This window comes from Toxorhynchites rutilus, chromosome 3, assembly GCF_029784135.1.
Source record: "Toxorhynchites rutilus septentrionalis strain SRP chromosome 3, ASM2978413v1, whole genome shotgun sequence".
Taxonomy (NCBI): domain Eukaryota; kingdom Metazoa; phylum Arthropoda; class Insecta; order Diptera; family Culicidae; genus Toxorhynchites; species Toxorhynchites rutilus.
Window position 1 is genome coordinate 281856571 of NC_073746.1, and position 23878 is coordinate 281880448.

At 38.3% G+C, this 23878-nt stretch overlaps 1 protein-coding gene across 2 annotated transcripts in view; it reads right to left on the minus strand.

Moving 5' to 3' along the window:
* LOC129777437 (toll-like receptor 6) overlaps positions 1-18286 on the minus strand; it is a 30662-nt gene extending 12376 nt beyond the window's left edge. The window contains exon 1 of one of the 2 annotated variants that reach the window (XM_055783696.1): positions 17551-18286. Coding sequence is in view for 1 of the 2 variants with exons in the window: in XM_055783697.1 (XP_055639672.1) it covers positions 17551-17564 (14 nt within the window). In the remaining variant the exon portion in view is untranslated. The remainder of the gene's footprint in view (positions 1-17550) is intronic. The other variant, XM_055783697.1, reaches the window with a different exon arrangement.
* Between the last annotated feature and the right edge of the window lie 5592 nt (positions 18287-23878).

Sequence of the window (23878 nt, forward strand, 5' to 3'; positions counted from 1 at the left end):
AAATGTAGTATTTTTAAACAAATTACACTGAGAAAAAAATATTTTTAAAAGTTGAATTGAATGAATGAAAATTAGATGAATGATTTTTTTAAAATTATAATTGGAGTACCGGTAAGTTTCTCCGTTTTTTTTTTCAAAAATTAATGCTTTATTCCACAAAAATGGTTACAAATTTAATATTCAAAGTATTGCCCATCGAAAATCACAACTTTTTTCCATCTTTCTGGCAATTCACGCATATATTTGCGGGAATAATCCGGTTTGTCGGCTAACCACGAATCGATCCAATTTCCAAGTTCATCAAAATTGAAGAAGTGCTTGTCAACCAGGCCATGTTGCATCGATCGAAAAAGGTAGTAATCGGACGGAGCAATATCTGACGAATACGACGGGTGGGATAGGACCTCTCATTTCAGCGTTTCCAAGTATGTTTTGACCGTCTTCGTGACATGCGACCGAGCATTGTCGTGCTGCAAAATAACTTAATCGTGTCTTTGCTCGTATTGTGGCCGTTTCTCCTTCAGTGCACGGCTCAAACGCATCAATTGTCGTCGGTAGAAGTCCCCTGTAATGATTTCCTTCGGTATTAGCAGCTTCTAGTACACCACACGCAGCTGGTCCCACCAAATATACAGCATAACCTTCTGGCTGTGAATATTCCACGCGACCGTCGATGTTGATGCATGGCCGGGGTATCCATACGTTTCCCGACGTTTAGGATTGCCGTAATGGAGCCACTTTTCATCGCCAGTAAAAATTGTTGTTCGCACGTGGCTTCAATTCAAACGGCACCCAATGTCCTATCTTTCGGATCATTCCCATTTAAACGATCGAATATGGTTTGCTGAGCTGCTCCAAGTGTATCTGCAGGTTCTTGTTGCGTTTGTGATGGATCTTGATCGGGTAAAGCCTCCAATTCCTCATCTTCAAACTTTTTTGGCGGCCCATAACGTTCATCGTCTTCCAAGTCTGAATTACCACTTTTAAACCGTGCAAACCACGTCTGACACATTCGTTCAGTTGGAGCAAGTCACCATAAACATCCACCGAAATGAGATGACTTTCGGGAGCTTTTTTCTTCATATTGAAGTAATGAAGTAACACTCCCCGCAAAAACACTCTCGTTGGTACGAAATTCAACATATCCGAAGTTGAAAAAAAACTATGTTGTTTACGCTTCAACTTTTTGACTTATACTGAAAAAGACGCGCTATTACAGTAGCTTTCCAACGAATGTCTGGAAATTTGATTCACTGGAATAATAATCAAGTTACGCCATCTGTTGTAAAACCGAAGAAACTTACCGGTACACCTAATAATAGTCGAAATTCGTCAAAAGCATGTTTAACAGATAATTGGTCCGAAATCGACCACTCTATTGGCAGGTCTCGTCTCAAATAGAACTGACGGCGTTATTAAAAAAAACATATATGCTTGAAACTGTGAAACATGATGGAATGTTCTACGCTGAAGTTGTAACCGTGGAATTCATTGCAGGTATTAACGTGGACCCTATGGGATAATAACGGATTCTTGGGATTTTTTTCCGGATTTTTTAATTAAAGTTGTGTTTTCGGACATTTTGGTGATTGGTTAAAGTATATTCGAAGATATATTATTATTTTTTTCGGCCAATATAATAATTATTATGCTGTTATGCTTAAATGATCTCTTTAAAACTGGTGGCACGTTTTTCTAAGAACCTACTGAATCGATCTTGCTGGAATTGGCATGTAAAAATGTTAAAATTAATCATAAATAATCATAAAAGTGCTGGACCACCATCTCAAAATTCTGGATTGAATCCAATTGGATGAGAAGTTAAAATCTCTAAAAATCTCTTTGGTTGTGCTCCCGTGGTCGAGTGGTTAGCGTCCCACGTTATCATGCCGGGGGTTCGAGTTCGATTCCCGTTCTGGCCAGGGGATTTTCCGTCAAAGAAATTTCTTCCGGCTTTCACTGTGGTCACGCGTATTCTAGAACTTGCCATTCCAGAATACATTCAAGGCGTTTTATCCGGCAAAGAAATCTCAACTAAGTACTACTAATAAAAATGACGCAAGTAATACCTACGTTGAGAAGGCCATAGTTCCAGTGGGAACGTTAGTGCCATCCAAGAAGAAAAATCTCTTTGATAAATAAAAAAGTTAATGAAAGAAAGTGAAGCAGTATGAAATTCTTCAATCACACAGTACACAACTAAACCTTACTAAACATTGAATTATTTTGAATTGTCAACCATGAAAATGTAATTTCTTTTATTTTAACACTGCATTTAAGCCAGGATTCTAGTCTAGAAATTTGAAAAAAAAATAAATTTTTTTTCTTTGTTTTTCTGAAGTTTAGGCATTCAAGAACATATCTTAGAAATGACTTTTCGAAAATCCCATTATTTACCGAGTCATAGCCATTTTAGTAATGCGGTATCCAATCAAGTACGGCCATAACAACTAACATAACGAAACGAGCAAACTGATGTACACGATATCTCAAGTTCTACTAAACCTAAAATTTGTATGCATCACTCTATCGCATGAACCAATCAAAAATCATATTTTTTCATTGTTACTATTTATAAAAAAGGGAAACGTAAAAAAAATTTTTGAATAGCATTTTTCTCTTCAAATGGCTGCCATTTTGTCGAAACACATGTTGTTGACTTGTCCGAGGTTCATGCGATAGCGGCATCTATACTAATTCAGAATCTGTTCGATTTTTTTTGTTTCATAAAACGAAAATGGCTGGAATCGTGTATGCCATGGCATAACTTTTTTTAACACCCTCACTTCATCATTATTTTTTTCGTTCATTTTTTGTATTATTGTTTAAAGATAGATAAACTAATAATAATATAATGGATAGTACAGGGTTTTCAATTTCGGGCTTCCGAAAGTATACAGCCCTGCGCTGACAACCGTTTGACATAGCTGTCAACCAAAGCGTCATATCGTTAGTTGAATGTCTGCTATTTTACAATATGGATCGTTTTAGCATCGCACAACGTGTTAATTTTGTTGAATTATACTATAAAAATGAAGAAAAACCGGCATATGTTTTTCAAGAATTACGGACGGATTTTGGTCGTCATGGACGGCCTACAGAACACACAATCGCTAATGTAGTGCGTAAATTCGAACAAACTGGATCCGTAGCGGATATTGTGAAACCTGTGCATCATCGTAATGTGCGTTCGGCCGAAAATATTGCTGCTGTTGCTGCCAGTGTGGAGGATGACCCGAATGTTTCGATTCCACGGCGTGCTCAGCAATTGGGCTTGTTAAACACATCATTGTGGCGAATTTTGCATTTGGACTTGCACCTACATCCATATAAAGTCCAACTGGTACAAAAATTAGAGCGTGGTGACCATGGAATGCGTCGGGCATACGTCGATTGGGTGAACGAACAACAGCAGCAAAATGCTGAATTTTCGCATCAAATTTTCTTCAGCGATGAGGCCCATTTCGAGCTCGGTGGCTATGTGAACACCCAAAATTTCCGTATATGGGGCTCAGAAAATCCACACGTGATTGTTGAGAGGCCATTGCATCCGCCAAAAGTCACTGTTAGGTGCGCATTATGGTCTGGTGGAGTCATCGGGCCGTATTTCTTTGAAAATGAGAACGGCGAGACGGTAACTGTGAATGGTGAGCGCTATGGCCGCATGTTACCCGTTTTTTTTACCACAAATTGAAGATATGGATGCGGATGACATGTGGTTTCAGCAGGACGGCGCCACGTGCCACACAACACGACCGAACATGGCCATATTGCGATCAAAATTTGAGGAACGCATAATTTCGCGTTTTGGTGATGCCAATTGGCCGTCCAGATCATGCGATTTGAACCCGCTAGGCTTTTTTTTGTGGGGTTATGCGAAAGACCGTGTCTATGCCAACTCTCCGCAAACTCTTGAACAATTGAAAGACAACATTCGTGAAGTTATGACCGAGATACCGCCCCATATGTTCCGAAAAGTCATCGAAAATTACCTGTTCCGAATCAAGGTGTGCGAGGAAGCCCTAGGTGGACATTTGAATGATGTTGTATTTCACACATAATGGCATAAACCAAACTTTAATTTGAAATAAAAGTTTCATCGAAATTCGAATTCTAAGTGTGTTTTATTTCAATTTACTTTCGGAATTTAAAGTTGGAAAACCCTGTATAAATATTAGGCTGTCAAAAAAGTCCTGCGGTATTTCCGCGAGGTGTCGTTGTAAGCGCGTAGTTCTAGTTGTATTCATTGTATCGAGTCATACTATAGCTTGTTGGAAAGGTATTTTTGCGCGCTATAATATAGTCCTTGACAGTGTTTTGTTTGGTTAAGTCGTTAGTGAGTTATAGTGTCGCAAATATGGAGCAAAATAAAGAGAAAATCCGACATATTTACATTACTACTATGACAAAGGCAAAAATACATCTCAAGCTGCCAATAAAATTTGTGCAGTTCATGGACCCGATACAGTTTCCATTTCCACCGCACAACGATGGTTTCAACGTTTTCGTTCTGGTGTAGAGGTCGTCGAAGATGCGCCACGCTCCGGAAGGCCTGTCGTCGAAAATTGCGACAAAATTGCTGAATTAGCCGAGAAAACCGGCATAGTTGCAGCCGGAGCATCGGCCAAGAGCTGGGGATAAGTCATCAAACCGTTATTAACCATTTGAAGAAGCTTGGATTCACAAAGAAGCTCGATGTATGGGTGCCACACACGTTGACGCAAAAAAACATCTTTGACCGTATCGACGCATGTGAATCGCTGCTGAATCGCAACAAAATCGACCCGTTTCTGAAGCGGATGGTGACTGGCGATGAAAAGTGGGTCACTTACGACAACGTGAAGCGCAAACGGTCGTGGTCGAAGCCCGCTGAAGCGGCTCAGACGGTGGCCAAGCCCTCATTAACGGCCAGGAAGGTTCTGGGATTGTCAAGGAATAATCTATTATGAGCTGCTCCCATCCGGGAGCTCGGATGGGAGGTTCTTTTGCATCCGCCGTATAGTCCGGACCTTGCACCAAGTGACTACCACCTGTTTATTAACCATGGCGAACGAGCTAGGTAGTCAGAAGTTAGCCACAAAAGAGGCCTGTGAAAATTGGCTATCCGAGTTTTTTGCCAATAAGGAAGCGAGCTTCTATAACAGGGGTATTATGAAGTTGGCATCTCGTTGGGAACAAGTCATCGAACAAAACGGCGTATATTTGACTTAAAACAGATGATTTTGTAACTAATTTTATGAACAAATGAAAATTCATAAAAAATACCGCAGGACTTTTTTGACAGCCTAATATTATTTGTTTATTTTTTTCGGAGCTCGAAAACACGTCCGAAATTCGTGCCTCTACACTAGAGTAACAAGCGATTTATGACATTTTCTCGTATTTTTGTAGCAAAAACAATTTTTTATCTAAATTGCATGTTTAGCATGTAAGACATAAATGAATGAAATAAATAAAACAAAACTATTTATGAACTGTTCATATCAAATAAATTTTGTCTGGGTAATTTTGCACCTTAGTGTAAGTTCATATGATCTGATAGAACTATAAACCACCCATTTACCATCGATATACATGTCATCATGGAACACGTGCTCTCGTGAACTTCGCACAGGGGACAGTGTGCGTTATAGCATCCGATGAGCACAGATCCGTAACACAACTATCGTATTGGAGATGATCTCAAATTGGTTAACACTATACTGAATAGGTGCAAACTGGGAACATTCCGGAAGTGTCCAGCTTGTGCTGTTTTTTTTATTTAATTTTGTCATAATCATTCATGGCTTATAGGGCATTCATGGCTTATAGGGTTTATTATCGAATATATAAGCTCCGCTATTTATGTTCGATTCAAAAAAATCGTTTCATCATCTCGGGGGAAATCCCACATTCTACACAGCTCAATGGAAGACTAATTCAATATAAACAATTTGTATGAACATACTGATTCGCTTATATTGTACGAGCCGTCATTTTGATTCCGATAATGTACAATGAAGAACCAAAAAACAATTGTCTCATACTCGTATTTCTGGGAAGTGTTTTAAGCGTTTGCAAATGATTCGCTATTTCCGACCAGTTAATTCATTGAAGACGATTTGTCAAAGTTGATATAGATATATTTTTAAAATTTTAATATTGACACCACACGCAACACCACGTGGCAGCATCTCCACAGCGGAGATTCGTGACTAATCCTGTCAGACATTATGCAACTGTTCTGTAAGTGTGTACTAAGTTTTAGAAGCGCTGCATGTCCGATTTGATTATTCGCTGCCAGAATACAAATTTGCTTTCCATGGAAAATAACGGTGTGAACGATCAATTAAATCACGATGCTGCAGGGGATTAAAAATACAATTTATCGAGCCAAATCTGAACTCACGATCGAAGGCGGAGTGCAGAGAGCTTCCGAGGAACACCGTCATGACGTGTTAAGGAATGTATAGTCTCGCTTCAAATGATTGAATGCATTCACTTCGCTACTAGACTTTGATTCCCTGTTTATTGCGACGAACGAACATTAAGTTGGAGAAGAATAAATCCAATATTTTTCCAGTTAACCCTTAAATGACGAAAAATCGAACAGCAACTTTGATAATTTTTCATGTTTTTGGAAAGCAATCATTTAGTAAAGTTTTTGTACCAAATGATAGTTTTATTCATAAGCTACCACTCACCATCAATGTCATTCAATTTTGTACAGTTATATTGGGCAATAAATTCGGTTTAAAGCAATGATATGTCTTCTTTTTCTTAAATGGCACTAACGTTCCTAGAGGAACTTCGCCGTCTCAACGTAGTATTACTTGCGTCATTTTTGTTAGTAATTAGTCGAGATTTCTATGCCAAATAACACGCCTTAAATGCATTCTCTAGTATACGCGTGACCACAGTGCAAGACGGAGGAAATTTCATTGACGAAAAATTCCCCCGACCGGAACCCCCGGCATGTCAGTTTTGACGCTAACCACTCGGCCACGGGAGCACCATAGCAATGATATGTGGAAGATGTTTAAAATTTCATAAAAATCCCAATATAGTACAAAAGTATATGAACCTTTCTACAGTATAATTTGATAAAAAACACACATTATATTGTAAAACAAAAACAGGAAGAGCAAGAGTGTGAAATGAAAATGAGTGAGAACATGAAGGATCCGAAGAATCGAACATTGACCATAACGAACTGAATAATAACCAACAGATCAGAATGCGTTGCGGAGCATTCAGGATTGTTTACTTCAGTACTTTTTGTAATACGTTTATTAATAAGTGCAAAAAGTCACAACTTTTTAAGAAATTTAATCATAATGTGTCATAATTATTTTTCCAATTGAAATTGAAAAGCAGTCAAAATGACTTTTTTGGGCATTCTAGTGTTAATGAGATTACTGTTGTAAATATTCTTCCGCTGGATCCGATATTCCACTGAATGATAATGAATGTTTTGCAGCGTATTTGTACTTTGTAGGATTTGGAGAATGTTTGCTTTTTCGAGAAATGAATAATCGGGAAGAAATAATTCTTGAGCATGGAGATTTCTCTACCGCCAACAATAAAAATAACAGCAATAGTGTTCGTTTGATAGAAAAAGCTTGTCGGTAATAAGTGAAAATCATTAAAATAAGGAAGGTCACATCTCCTCATAGGTGAATCAATTCATGTTCTTCCTTAGAGACTTTCATCCTCCTGTGATTGTTCGTCTTGGAATGTAAAATTAATTTATGAATGTTCTATATTTAATAAGATAATAAGATGTTGATGTGCTCACTGGTTAGTATGATGTAATAAAGAAATACAGTAACTCAATTAGTATCAATAAGATAACTCGTCCTGCTCAAACCTTTGTAGGGGAATGAGGTGGGACCATCATAATTTTTTTTTTATAATTAGAGTGACTTTTTGTTCGCAGTGTATTTTTATTTGCAAAAAAGAAGTGCAGGGTTTTGGTCAATGTTCGATTTTTCGAACAGTCATCCCCCCGAAAATAGAAAATGGGGAAAACATAATTCTTAAGCATTGGGGTTCCTTTAGCGTGAATAATTGAAATTACATCAATGGATTCCGTCGTCATTTTGCACAGCTTGGTAATGGGTTAATTGCTGTCGTGATCGATATCTTGTCAGGTACCGGACAAACAATTTCAGAGTCATGTTCGTTAAAAAGGTGACATTTAGCACTTAAAAAATTGCCACCCATTCAGTGAGCTACAGGGTGTTGGAAATGAAAAAAAAAATCTCTGGGGTTGTGTCCAGGACATGACCGCGTTTTTGACGTGGCACTACGAAATTGTTTTATTCAATTCCTTCGTTTATCACTTATAATATTCGAAAACAGCTTGCTTTGAATCATTTCATAGAATATATTCACAATTTTTCATTCACAACACAACACACTACCGACCGTATGAAGTGATAGTGTCCTAACATCTCGTGTGAACTCGTAAAAACTCTGTGTGTGAATTTAAAAAAATGGGTGGGTTATATCTAAGATATAAACGCAAGGATGACGTGGGACTGCCTTAGTTTAGCAATCATATGTTTGTATTGATTAAATTTTTGATTGAATGAAACAATTTCCGAATTCAGTTGAATCTAATATATTTGCTTTGTGAGTAAAAATATTGTATGATGCCATGTAAGGTCAATTCATGCATTGTGATAGATTATGTTCTTCATTACAGGTAAATTTAAGTCATCCTTTTACGTTTGGTATAATGGCATCTTGGTTTTGAAGTCTTTGTTAGGCAAACACATTTCAGTCGGAAAAAAATGCCCTCATATTTTCATGAATTTGCAATGCCAATTTCTCCAGACACCTTGGTTCTGAAGTATGTGTTGGGGAAACACATTTCAGTCGGAACAAAAATGCCCCCGACTTACATGTATTTGCAATGCCAATTTCTCCACGCTCCATGGATTTGAAGTATGTGTTAGGGAAACACATTTCAGTCGGAACAAAAATACCCCCAACTTTCATGTATTTGCAATGCAGATTTCACCAAGGCTGCTTGGTTTTGATGGCTGTGATGGGGAAACCGTAAATCAGGCCAATCAAACAAGGCAGTTAGGGCGTTTAGATAACGCTAAACATTTTACATTTATTCAATTGTTTCTCTAATGAAAAATAACATTTTATCAATTGCGATAGAAGCGTAAAAATAATCTCTATCAATTGATGCAAACATCTTTCCGATCCAGTAAGAAATGTTCGAGTTATAAGCATTCAGAATCTTTCATTTTCCCCTGCATGTTCTTTGTTTAGGTTTTCATTTTACCCCCCATACACTCCGGTTAGACGTAGTCCCACGTCAAAAGGACGTTGAAAGCTCGCTGGCAAAACAGAGACTGTGTAGTAGAAATCTCCGTTGCTGTTGTCTAGAATTATAGAGGCTTGGAGCTTTTTCAGTTCTTTCACCTCTAGTCTCGAATGAGGCCAATGACTACTGATTCGTGAACGTAATATTCTCTGCTTTTACACTCCGATTCGTATAAATTTGTTGTCATTGGACGGAGCCTAAATTGCAATATATCCTATCCTCACAGTTCCTATCACATGGTGAAGTGCTTGTTCTCTGTATTTGCATTGCGAGTGAATATCACTGATTCGCGGTGATATATGGTAATAGAGCCTCACTGTTGCATATGTTGCTCGCTATTCATGGTACTGGTAATTAAGCACACAAATAAGTAGTGCAAAACTATGGGGAAATGGGAATATTCATTACAATTTTCGCTTGAAAACAACGATACGCGAAACTCAATGCTTTCAACGTGATATTATATTGGATCATTTCAGTACATCTACGAATGTTTTGAGTGATGATGAAGCAAGCGTGAGCTATGAAGATCACTTTGCAAAAGGGCAATTTTGAATTGGTTCTAATTTCTCTAGTTATAGACCTCTTGAAAACATCGGCAAAATAATGATGCTTGGAATTCGTTATTAAAGTTTGAGAGTGCTAGCCCGTGAATTAAACATCATTCAATTCTCACTCCTCAATTCTCATTCTTCGAAATGGAAGTAAGGCAACGAACCAGAAAAAAATGTTGAAAGTCACTATAATACAGAAAAAAATAAATAAATCAAATATCTCTCACGAGACCGTTCGTCATATTTTGGTTGATGTTTTGGACATGAGAAAAGTCGCAGCACGATTAGTGCAAAAAGAGCTCAATTTTCTTCAAAAATGTCATCGTAATCAAGTGGCTGAAGACCTGCTTGAACGATCATATTCTGATTCCACGCTCATCCAACGCTTAATTACTGACGACGAGACATGGGCCTGACTTATTTCCAAAACTCAAAATACCACTTCGTGGGCTCTTTTTGACAACATCTAAGACAATGGAAGCAATTCCTAAACACAGCTGTAAAAAGTGTTTCGATGACTGAATTGTTCGTTGGAAAAAGTGTATTGGTTCAGAAGGGGCCTATTTTCAAAGTGATAATATAAATTTAGATGAAGCATTTTCTTTAAAACACAAATTTCCGGAATATATTTGGCAGAATGTAGATCTCATTATCCAGTCTTATCTGTTTCTATAGAGGAAAAAACTTATCTTGAATAGAATTGAATGCGTAACGAAGGACCAGCATTCCTCTGACGAGTAATACGATAAAGTTTGCACATGTTATTCTTTGCGAATGAATCAAAAGAATCGTTCGAAAAAAATAAATAGTGATTTGAGATCATTTTTTTAATTGAAGACATATGAAGATCTGCCTCAATACCAGTGAGATCGTAACTACAGTATTGGACAATATATTAGCAACTCATATCGAGTAACAACAATGTCAGCAAACTGAAATGGAATAACACACTGCAGTCGACGGTTCGGGAATCTAGATGCATACTTCACTATTACATCAGCAAAAATCTGTGCGATGACAGCACACCGATAAAGTTTTGTTGAGATGCGTCATTTTGCGTTGGTCAAAACAAGTGCAACATTTCTCTTTGTTTTTTTTTATCGGTCGAAGTTGTTTTCATTAGCGCAAAAGGTTTTGTTCTACGACCGCTAAGGTAGTAAAACAGTGATTCAAAGACAACAACAACTTGAGAATCTATGGGAGATTGTGAATCGAAAAATAAAGATGTTTGCAACAATTGTTTGAACATACATCAGCAAGCCATGGAATAAAGGTGACGTATAATTTTCATCATAACGAATATTTTAGATTTTCTTTGTGATTTTTCTTTCTCTAAGACATTTCAGCGTTTTGAAAACTTTTTCCGGAAGAAATAGTGCAGTAACTGGACCCATTTGTTCAGCGAGTGAAATTCCCCGAAGAAGATATTCGATTTTTGCATTCTCAAGTACTTTTCGGTGTGTGAAGCTGTATTGAATCTTGGAACAGGTTTTTTGAAAATCTCTTGCCACTGGAAAATATAAAGCAGCTAAGTTTTTGTTTTGTTTTATTCTATTTATCTGTTTCTTTATTTATTTAATTTTTATTTTTTTATTTTTTTTAATACATATATAATTATTTTAACTTCTGTACGTGTTAGACGTTTTATGCTCTTTCTACTCTCAGTTTTGTTTCACAAATTTTTCTAAATGGAGGGGAACGAAACCTCCGATGTTGATATGACCATCGTAGATACTCCTCATGATTGTTTTTCTGAAGTTCGTCCTTCAAAGAAAAAGAAGAACCAATTACTGTCAAATTCGACACCCAACCCAACAAAAAATTCGACACAACCAACAAATGATCCTGTTTCACTCACCTCGGTTCAAAATCCAATTAATTCTCTTCAGCATTCAATCATTGAGAATGTTCCTTCCAAGAATCTTTCTCGAATTCGACCATACCAGAACGTTTCGGGATCATCGAAAACACGTTGGGTGGTATTCTTCCGTCCCAAAGGGAAACCTTTAAGGGTGACCCAAATTTGCAAAGACTTGAAGTCTAAGTACTCAAGTGTCTTGGAAATTACAAAAGTGAATAAAGACAAACTTCGTGTTGTGCTCTCGGAGTGCAAAGACGCTAATGCGATTGTTAATAATTCTTTGTTCACTGATGAATATCGAGTGTATATTCCGGCACACATTGTTCAAATCGATGGTGTGGTTTCGGAAAAATCTCTCCAACTAAAAGATTTCGAAAACGCAGAGGGTATTTTTCATTATGTAAAACTTCCTCATGTGAAAATTTTGGAAGTAAGCTCCCTGAATTCATTTTTAATGGATGGTAACGAAAAGAAATATTTCCCATCTGGTTCTTTCAGAATCTCCTTTGAGGGCACAGCTCTTCCAAATTATGTGCTCATTGATAAGCTTCGTCTTCCAGTTCGATTATTTAGTCCCAAAATTATGACATGCACTAATTGCAAACAGTTAGGTCACACTAAAACCTTCTGTTGCAATAAAATTAAATGTTCTAAATGTGGAGTGGACCATGATGAAAGCACTTGCAATAAGGATGCTGATAAATGCATTCTTTGTGGAGGTGTTCCTCACACAGTAAAAGAAAGTCCAAAATCCAAATCCCGTTCTATTAAACTTAAACAATCACTTAAGGATCGTTCTAAGCGATCCTTTGCTGATATTCTCAAGGCAGCTTCACCTCAGGTATCCGAGGTTTCAGAAAATCGTTTCTCTGTTTTATCAGAGGATGATGAATCGGATACTACTTTCGATCCAATAATCGCGAGAAGAGCTAGAAAGAGAAAAAATACTTCCTCCTCCAAGCCTGCTAAAAAAAGAGGGTTATCCTCTAATCAACCAGAAGCTTCTTCTCATTTTTCTGCTCCTTCCAACAATAACCCTCCTGGTTGGGGATCCTCTAACTATGACGTTCATTTCCCTGAATTGTCAAGTCATCCCAGATTTGCTTCTCGATCGGTTCCTGAACCCCAATCATTTTCAGGAGGTATTTGCTTTTCTTCAATTGTTAGATGGATCTTTGATATTTTCGGAATTTCAGATTCATTGAAATGTCTCATTTCTGCTTGGCTTCCTACTATCAGTCAGTTAGCTAAACAAATGGTTGCAAAGTGACCCCTCCTCTCCTTCATTAATTTCGATGCCTAATTTATTGGATGAGTCAGAGAATTCTACTATTCTACAGTGGAATTGTAGAAGTCTTCTTCCAAAACTTGACTCTTTCAAGCAAATGCTCCATTTTTTCAATTGCGATGTGTTTGCTCTATCTGAAACATGGCTTCGTTCGGACAATATATTAAACATCCATGATTTCAATATTATTCGTTTAGACCGTGATGATTCCTATGGAGGAGTTCTCATAGGTATTAGAAAATGTTATCCATTTTACAGGATTCCCCTGCCTTTAGTCACAGGAATTGAAATTCTTGCGTGTCAGGCACGCATCAAGGGTAGAGATTTGTGCATTGCTTCTATTTATATTCCACCAAGTACAATGCTTAATTATCGAAACCTTGTGAATATAATTGAGCTTCTTCCACAACCTCATCTTATTTTGGGAGATTTCAACTCACATGGCATTGGCTGGGGTGAATCTTTTGATGATCGAAGAGCTAATTCTATTTATGATCTTTGCGATGAATTCAACATGACAGTTTTAAATACAGGTGATATAACAAGAATTGCTCCTTCATCAGGCCGCGCAAGTCGCTTAGATTTATCCCTTTGTTCTTCCTCTTTATCATTAGATTGTCATTGGAAGGTTATCCAAGATCCACATGGAAGTGATCATTTGCCAATCACCGTTTCTATTTCGAATTATTCTGAATCGTCAGGAACTATGAATGTTCAGCATGATTTATTTAGAAACATTGATTGGAAGAGATATTCTTCAATTATTTCAGAATCAGTGGCATTAGTTCATGAGTTACCCCCGTTAGAAGAGTATAATTTTCTAGCTGGATTAATTCATGATAGTGCTATTGATGCTCAGACGAAACGATTTCCTGGGAAATTGTTTCGCAGTCGTCCTCCTAATCTGTGGTGGGATCAAGATTGCACAGATCTTTATAAAGAAAAATCGAATGCGTTCAAGGATTGGCGTAAATCGAGTTCCTGCGAACGTTACGACAATTACATTTATCTGGAGCGTAAATTCAAAAGCTTCATAAAAGCCAAAAAAAAGAGGTTATTAGCGTAATTTTGTGAATGGGCTTTCCCGAGAGTCTTCTTTGAGCACTCTTTGGAGAGTTGCCAGACTAATGAGAAATTCTTCTCATTCAAATGAACAGATTGAATATTCTGAAAGGTGGATCTATGACCTTGCCAAGAAGATATGCCCAGATTCAGCCCCCGCTCCACCTCCCTTCCTGGAGACATCTGATGATATTGCGCCTCCATTCAGTATGGCTGAATTTTCGCTTGCACTTCTGTCATGTAACAATTCGGCTCCGGGGTCAGATAGGATCAAATTCAACTTATTGAAAAACCTTCCTGATAATGCAAAGAAACGTTTGTTAAAATTGTTCAATGTTTTTCTTGAGCAGAACGTTGTTCCACATGAGTGGCGACAGATTAAAGTTATAGCTATTCTGAAACCTGGTAAACCTGCGTCTGATTATAATTCTTATAGACCAATAGCAATGCTTTCTTGCATTCGCAAATTATTAGAGAAAATGATTCTAAGTCACTTAGACAGCTGGATAGAATCCAACAACCTTCTCTCACCTTCGCAGTTCGGGTTTCGTAGAGGCAAAGGAACTAATGATTGTCTTGCTCTGCTTTCATCAGAGGTTGACATCGCCTTGAGTAAAAGCAACAAATGGCATCAGTGTTCCTAGACATCAAGGGTGCCTTTGATTCAGTTTCCATTGAGGTTCTTTTTGAAAAACTTCATCTAAATGGGTTTTCTCCAAAATTAAATAGTTTTCTGTTTAACCTAATGCGTGAAAAACATATGAGTTTTTCCCATGGTTCTTCGTCAGTTTTACGAATTAGCTACATGGGTCTCCCTCAAGGCTCATGTCTTAGTCCAATCCTCTACAACTTTTATGTAAATGACATTGATGTTTGTTTATCAGGAGACAATATGCAGATGATTGCGTAGTGTCGGTAATGGGCAAAGACAGTATTGATCTGTATAATCCCTTGCAGATTTCTCTTGATAATTTGGTTGATTGGGCTTGTAAATTGGGTTTTGAGTTTTCTACTGAAGAATCAGAGATGGTTGTGTTTTCAAGAAAACACCATCCTGCTCAACTGCAACTTAAACTTTTGGGTAGAACAATTAGGCTCTCTTTGTCATTCAAGTATTTAGGAGTTGTGTCTGACTCCAGAGGCACATGGGGTAAACACATAGGCTACTTGAAACAAAAATGTCAGAAACGAATAAATTTCCTTCGATCCATTTCTATATTAAACTTGGTGGACTTGGTGGGGGGCCCATCCTGACGACTTTATTAGGTTGTATAAAACAACCGTTCTATCTGTTATGGAGTATGGAATTTTTGCTTCAGATCCGCTGCCCGTACTCATATTCTGCAACTGGAGAGAATTCAATATCGCTGTTAGCGTATTGTTCTAGGATGTATGCAGTCAACGCATACAATGAGCCTAAAAATTTTAGCTGGCATCCTTCCTCTTTCTGTGCGCTTTTTCGAGTTATCATTCCGTTTTTTGATACGTTGTGAAACACTCAATCCGATAGTGATAGCAAACTTTGAAAAAATGCTAACCTTAGGTACTCAATCTAAGCGAATGTTGCTATATCATGAATTTCTGACCCTGGAAAGCCTATCAGCTTCATCTGGTTACCAATCCATTCCTTCAATTTTGTTCAACCCTTCTATTAATTTAGACTTGACAATGAAAGTTTATGTTAGTGGTATTTCAGGTGATCTCCGCCAAATAGTTATGCCTGTAATATTCTTGTCAAGATATAAACATATTGACTCAACCAAAACTTTTTTTACTGATGGATCCAGTCTTCATGGTTCCACAGGCTTTGGGGTATTTAATATTAACTTCTCCACATTCCGTAAGCTTAGTTTACCTTGTTCGGTGTTTGTTGCGGAATTGGCTGCGATATACACTGCTTTACAACATATTCAGTCCTTGTCACCCGAACATTTTTACATCTTTTCTGATAGTCTCAGCTCTTTAGAGGCACTTCGTTCGGTAAGGTCTAGATATTCTTCGTATTTCTTGTCTGGAATCCAACAGCTTTTAAATGTTTTGATGAGTAGATCATTTAATATCACTTTTGTATGGATTCCCTCTCATTGTTCGATACCAGGAAATGAAAAAGCAGATTTTCTAGCTAAAAAGGGCGCTATGGAAGGAGTCTTATTTCATAGGCCCATTACTTTTGATGAATATCTCAATATTCCTCGTGAACGTGCACTTGAATCTTGGCAGACAAGTTGGAATGGAAGTGATAAAGGTCGGTGGCTGTATTCTATCATTCCTAAAGTTTCCCTCAAATCATGGTTCAAAGGATATAATTATTCTCGTGATTTCATACGGGTAGTGTGCAGACTAATGTCTAATCATTATTCCTCGAATGCACATCTTTTTCGAATTAATATTAGTGATAGTAACTTATGTGTTTGCGGTATAGGTTATCACGATATTGATCACATTGTGTGGTATTGCTCTGATTTTCAAAATAACAGGTTATCTTTAATAGAAAATTTCCGCGAAAAGGGAATGACACCCTATGTTTCGATCCGCGACGTTCTGGCTACACGCAATCTCGATGCTATTTCGTTGATATATTATTTCCTCAAGTCCATACACTTTCAAGTATGAGTATGTGTGTATTTTTTCCGTTATTTTTAATTATCTTTTACATCTCCAACTTTTTTGTTTTTTGTTATTAATAATTCTATTATTTACCAATAATCTATGGTTTTAACGTTTTCATTTTTCTCCAATTATTTCCCTCAGAACTTAAAAACATTCAGCATTCGCACGCAATCTTCAAGGAGGTGGTTATCTCTATCAAAAAATCCTCAAGAAGAAGCCTCAAATATTATTTTATTATGTATTGTTTTATATTGTATAATTTCGTGAAAAAACTATAGGGTTTTTATGCCTTTTTGAGAAAGAACATTTGCATAGTTCTACTCACAAGGGCTTTTCCCTATTCACAAACACGGCTCATTGATGCTTAACGTTGCTGAGCCAGTTCAAAATAAATGATTTAAAAAAAAATTGTTTGAACAAATAAAAAAAATATTCATCAAATTGACTCATTATAACCCTTTAATCAACAGTTTCGTAGTCGTTGATGATTGGTTGTAAATGTTTTGTTCAATACTGTATATGTGAAACGAAAAACGCCACCTCAAAGGATTGCAGTTCTTTGGGACCTCTTTGTGAACTATCTCGAATATTTGAAAATTATTAGTAGGGTTGAAATGTGCCATATCCAACTTTTCCGAAACCTAAAGCAGTTACAATCATTTTCCCCTAATCCCACCACATCCTCCACTGGAGACTACCGAGTACACTTTACATCCAACAACCTGTATATAGTTAGAATAGCACCAGAGAGTGATGATTCCACTAACTGATAAAATCTAATCTTGCGTCACGAAAGGCATAGCATTAATTACTGAGCCATCACACTGACCGACTGTCGTTTATTGAGTACCTTGGAAGATGCATTCCTCGTAGACTGAAGCGCGTTCCTCAATGCAGTGTTTTGTTCTAGAATCCGTAGGATGTGTTCAGCTGTCAGCTGGTAATTTCACCATGAAAGTGAAACCTTAACTTTTGATTGCACTTATACTCTGCCGCATTAGCTTCTGAGCGACGCCTGGAGAGGTCGATAATGGAAAGAACCACAAACCGGCGCGCACTGTTACCACTCCGGAATTGTCGGGTAAATTCTTTGGTTTCTGGTTTCTGGAGATGGGGAAATCCAAATTCTCCCAGTTGCACAACTGCGACTCAGTTACAACACTTGCAGACACACGGTGCGTTAATTGTTTGCGTCGTTCTCACTTTTCTACCTCTCCAACTCTGTGTGTGATGATAATGATGATGATGCGCACTATTCTTCTGCCGCCCGCGATCGCTACGTGAGAAGAGAAATGATGCCGCACGAGCCGCGCTGTGGTTTGTACGATACTAATGTCTAACTAGATAACCTGTTCATATATTCCAGGTAAATAAATATCCACCCGTATGCGAGCACTGAGAGAGTAAGGGCTGCTGATGTAATCCAATAATACAAACAATGTTTCTTTCTTCTTTTTTTTTACTTTTTCTCTCTCTAACTCTCTGTTCCGCAGATGACAACCGAATTATTGTGTGCGGCGAATTGCGATGCAAATCGGAACCGCAGAATGTTTGTTAGTCGACGGGCAGAACCGAACTGATCGTGCCTTACGGATCGTTCTAAAAAAACGGTAGTGAAGTATTGAAACAAACAAAATAAGCATTTTATCATCATCGACAGTCGCCACGAAGGTATGGATGCAATGGGTTTGGAATTAGAACTGGCGGTTGCAGGGATGTGTCGCATATCGGTTAGGTGGAGTACACATGTGATCGTTTTTTTGCAGCGGAGAAAGATTTTATTGAACCCTCCCAACATGTGATAATTCTGACCATTCCTGTTTTGTAACCATTCTCCAGTACTTTCGAAAGAGATGTCCAAGTGGGCCTTCTTCCCTTTTGGGGGGATCTAATGACTTATTAGTTCGACCACGAGGCGTATGAAGCGATCAGAACAGTCGTTCAAATATGTATGATAGCGCAAAAGGAACGAACTCGCGTACGTGATTTGTCTACAGTTGGCGCTCTATTGTACACGTTATTATGCGGCTGTTATTGTAAACAGTTTGCCCGTTCAAGTGTGCCTTTTGTTTCCTAGTACTTCCAACTTTATGTTCATGTGGGTGTGTTGTAAATTATAAAGACTACCAATATTAACGGTCATATCTGTTCATCAATGTTGTAAATTTTTACATACAGACATTCGGAAAATAAACCACATATCTTTATTACTATTCCGAGTACATTACTTTCGTGTTAAAGTCATAAAACTGGTAAATCATTAACACATCTGAACAGGGATGGTTAGACGAGGGAATCAATTTTATTTAGTTGTTGGGAAACTAATAAGATAATCTAGTAAGTAACATGATCATCCAGAATTAGTAATGAGTCACTTTTAATAATGTTGAAATTGTAACTCAACTCCTGTGCGTCACGACCAAAAGGAGCGAAACAACCCTTTCTCTCCTTAGAACAGTAGCATGATCAAAATCAAGATCAAGATCAAGATCAAGTTCTTAGAATACCGCGTAAGTATGTCCATTTTGACCAGAAACTTCTTCACCGTATGTCCGTTTGCTCCAACATCCCGACACAAGGCGCGGAACGATGAGTCCACCTTGCTCTCGATCTTCCTGTTCAGCTTCTGCTGCACTTTACTCCAGCTATATCCAGCGGATACGAGGTGTCTCACGACATCCAACTTCTTCGCTTCGGGGGATAAAGCTAGCAGTACGAACAAAGCATCGAGCGTATTTTCTGGACTGTTTTCGCCATGGCAGATGCAAATCAACTGATAGAGGCATTAAAGCTTTTGACGTTGGACTACGTCTTTGATTTCTATATAGGGGGGTTTTCAAATGCATATAACGCAGAATTGCTATTACGATATATGTTATAATATATACCATTAGACGGCAAATTTATCCAGCAATATTTACAACAAGTAAAACAAGTAAGTAATTTAACGAATAAAAGAGAAATGTTTTGCAAGCGAATGCAAAGGTATATCATGTATTGTGCATTCTTTCTTTTAACTTGGTTTCCGTGAATGTTGTGTGCAACACAATATTGTGTGCAATAATTCGTTCTATCAAACAAGTTGGACATCCAGTCAATGTGTAGGAATGAGGGTCATGTAGATGGTGGAGTGGGTTAGTAAGATCCATAGAAATTCATTGGGTCTTATTCCCGAATACACTTCACGGTAGAAACAAAAATGTATCCGCAACGACAGCCATCTGTCGACATCTGGAGACGAAATTAGTTTTATACTAAAACTTATCATCATAGTTTTAAAATTTTCTTCAGATACAATTTTTGTGAGAGATTATTTTACCACTTGAAAAAAGCAGAGTTTTCCTTTCACATTGAACACTTGATACGGAGAAGTTAATTTTCATTCATAATTTTATGAGAAAGGTGTTCATTCTGCCTGAAAACCCATTATTATCTTTAACGCCTCACTAACTCGTACAACGTAGTTCAATTATGTGCCGTTCATTTCGTTTTCACCGTGAAGTATATGCGGGAATAAAGCCCATTATTTCAGGACAATGGCAGGAAAGCTAATTTTGTTTTTCGTTTACTGCAACCCATTTGATGGTTATGAGTACATATAACAAATGGCTCTTTTCAGGGCCATCATGTAGAGTTTCAAAAGAGTCAAAATAACAAATTTTATGAACAATGAAAAGAATGACATAAAAAACAATTGCGAACAATCACAGTCCTACGTCAAACTTACGTCCATGCTCCTAGGCTCAGACCCTTCTGCTTTTTTTGTAGAAGGCTTAATGAACATGGGATTTATAAAAAATTTGGTCCACTGAATTATCTTTTGTAGTTTTCTTTTTCATCGCTATCCGAAATTAGTCCATTTTTATCAATACATATTTTATATACTATTCCTACATACTGAGTGCGATCCTTTGTTGTGTTCGTCTCCGCTAATAGTGAAATAAAGGAAAATAGGAAAATTCAGAAAAAAATAATTTCCATATGTTCTGCAGTGACATCGTAGTAGGCCGATGGTATGGATCATGAATGACACAAATTAACATTACCGTATCAAATATGTGTTCTATGTAATGATGCGACATGCTTTCTACAAGTGATGAACGAATTTTAAACGATAACTCTCGTTTAAGATTCGTTCAAATAAAATATTGCTTGGTTGATTGAAATTGTGAGCCCGAAAGGGCTCATTCTCAAACGGAAATCTTTTCCTTCTCATTTGAATGAAATGAATGTACTGAGTCGAACGGAAACAAACAAATCACGGAACGGAAACAAACAAAATTGGGCGAAGCTCCGGCGCGTTGGACGGGTTCATTTCCTTTGGCACGAAGGTGATCCCGTTGGCTTCGTACCACTCCAACACGTCCTTTGAATAGTGGCACGAAGCGAGATCCGGCCAGAAGATGGTCGGGCCCTCGTGCTGCTTCAATAGTGGTAGTAAGCGCTTCTGTAGGCACTCCTTAAGGTAAACCTGCCCGTTTACCGTGCCGGTCATCACGAAGCGGGCGCTCCGCTTTCCGCAAGAGCAGATCGCTTGCCACACCATGTACTTTTTGGCAAACTTGGATAGTTTCTGCTTGCGAATCTCTTCCGGAACGCTGAATTTGTCCTCTGCGGAGAAGAACAACAGGCCCGGCAGCTGACGAAAGTCCGCTTTGACGTAGGTTTCGTCGTCCATTACCAGGCAATGCGGCTTCGTCAGCATTTCGGTGTACAGCTTCCGGGCTCGCGTCTTCCCCACCATGTTTTGCCTTTCGTCGCGGTTAGGAGCCTTCTGAACCTTGTATGTACGCAGGCCCTCCCGCTGCTTGGTCCGCTGGACGAATGAACTTGACAAATTCGGCTTATTGGCGACATCCCGGACCGAACTTCTCGGATCACGTCTAAACTGCTTAACTACGCGCTTGTGATCTTTTTCACTGACGGAGCATCCATTTTTGTCGTTCTTCACCTTCCGGTCGATGGTTAGGTTCTCGAAGTATCGTTTTAGTACTCTGCTGACCGTGGATTACCGATGTCCCAATGTGACAACTCCGGATTCTCGAAATGAGTGCACAGGATTAATTCACGACGCTCTTTTTCGTTCGACGACATTTTTCCAAATTTACGAAAAATTGACAGTGAAGCATGGCCAACGTGATCTATACACTCTTATAATCTTATATCTATCTGATTATAAGCGAAAGCTGAAGATATAATTCCTAGAAATTAAATTTCTACAGCGTTTTTTCCGTGATGCAATTTGATGTGACACACCCTTTTATACGCCTAAATGGACTTTAGCTTCGAGTGTTTGATTTGTGAAGGGAACATGGTATAGGTCAGGCTCGATTACGAGGGCAGTCCGATGAGTACTTAGCCTACGAAGAAAAACAAAAATTTTGGAAAAGTGGCGATTTATTTCTCAACAAAGTCTCCTTTTAGCTCGATACACTTGACCCAGCGATGCTCCAACTTCTTTAATCCATCTGAAAAATACGTTTTCTCGAGGTCTGCAAAGTAGGCCTCCGTGGCGGCGATGACCTCCTCATTCGACTCAAATTTCTGCCCGGTGAGTGACTTTTTAAGTTTGGAAACAAAAAAAAGTCGCACGGGGCCAAATCTGAACAATACGGCGAATGGAACAGCAGTTCGTAGTGCAATTCGACCAATTCGGCCGTGACGACGGCGGAATTTCCATTTTTTCCATTTTTCTAAAATCCGCGGATACGCCCGCTTCCACACGGTCAAAACAAAATTACGAGTCCGATTCGGCTGAAATTTTGACAGTAGCCGTTTACGAGAATTTACTACACAATAAGTAATCTCTGACGGCGCCAGTGGTTGTATGGTTAGCGTAACAGCCTCACAATCCGATCGGCCTGGGTTCAATCCCAGCTGGCGTCGTTGGGATTTTCTGAGGCGAAAAATCTCTGGTTACGTCTTCCTTCGGAGCGGAAGTAAAAGAAGTTGGCCCGGCTCATGAGTTGTTGAGTCTGATAGGTAGGAACAGGTGGAGTCGCCTCCCTGATGTCGGTGATTGGCACTAAAGTGGCGGAAATAGGCCGACGAAAAATAAGCGAAGATAAAAAAAAAAAAAGTAATCTCTCTTGCGATACTGACACCATCGGGCAATGAGGCTAAATACTTATCGAACCGCCCTTGTACATACAGATTCGATTATATACATTTTGAAAAAAAAAATATTTTTTTCTTTATATTTCAAAAATGAATTATTTCAAGAAAAAACGTAATATGTCAATGGTTAGGTGATAGTTGATTAGCTATTATGGGTAGAATAGAGTAAAGGCTGATTTAGACGATGCCAGTCAGCGCTTTAGTTGAAGTATCCAGTGAATAGAGAACAGACACTCTGTTCAAGTTACTTGTACCAGTGTCGAACAAGTAATTGGCCTCTAACTTGAACAGAGTGTCTGTTCTCTATTCACTGGATAGTTCAACTAGAGCGCTGACTGGCATCGTCTAAATCAGCCTTAAGGCTCACCAGAAATTGTTCAAAACGGTATTGCAGCGAAATTACAAAAGTTAAGGTTTGGATTTTTTTTATTTTTTTTTATCCCTTTTGTTTATTTTAGGCTCATTAGCATTTTAGCTGTAACAGAGCCGAATTTTAATCGTGTACATGTCACATATTTATCATATCTATAATTAGCACATTACACAGTTGCCATTTTTCGGCGTTGGAGTATTCCCTTCTATACCATTGCAAATGGTACACATTTACACAGTAGCCATTTAGGCGAAATAGTTTTCTATCTGTTCTACCATTATCCACAGTTGAGACTGGACAGCGGAGACAGTCGTTGATCCATTGTTGAGTTATTTATAGAACAGCAACCCGATGTTTCTGCAGAGCAGAGCAGTTTGTATGGATGAATCGATCTTATTTCGACCGTGGATCGATCTCCATCGCTGATGATTGTTGCGTGGACGTAGTTATTCTGTAACAACACAAAGATGGTCAATGGGGGCCCTGAGTTTTCAACTCACGATCGATTAGGTTTGGATGTCAAAGAACAAATTGTAGACCGGTTAGAGACTTTTAAGGCAGTATTCTAGCCTAGAAATTTGAAAAAAATCTAAATATTTCTTCATATTTCTTCATATTTTTGAACATTTGCCATTCTAGAATATACCCTAGAACCCTACTCTACCCTTATTCACCGAGTTATAGTCAT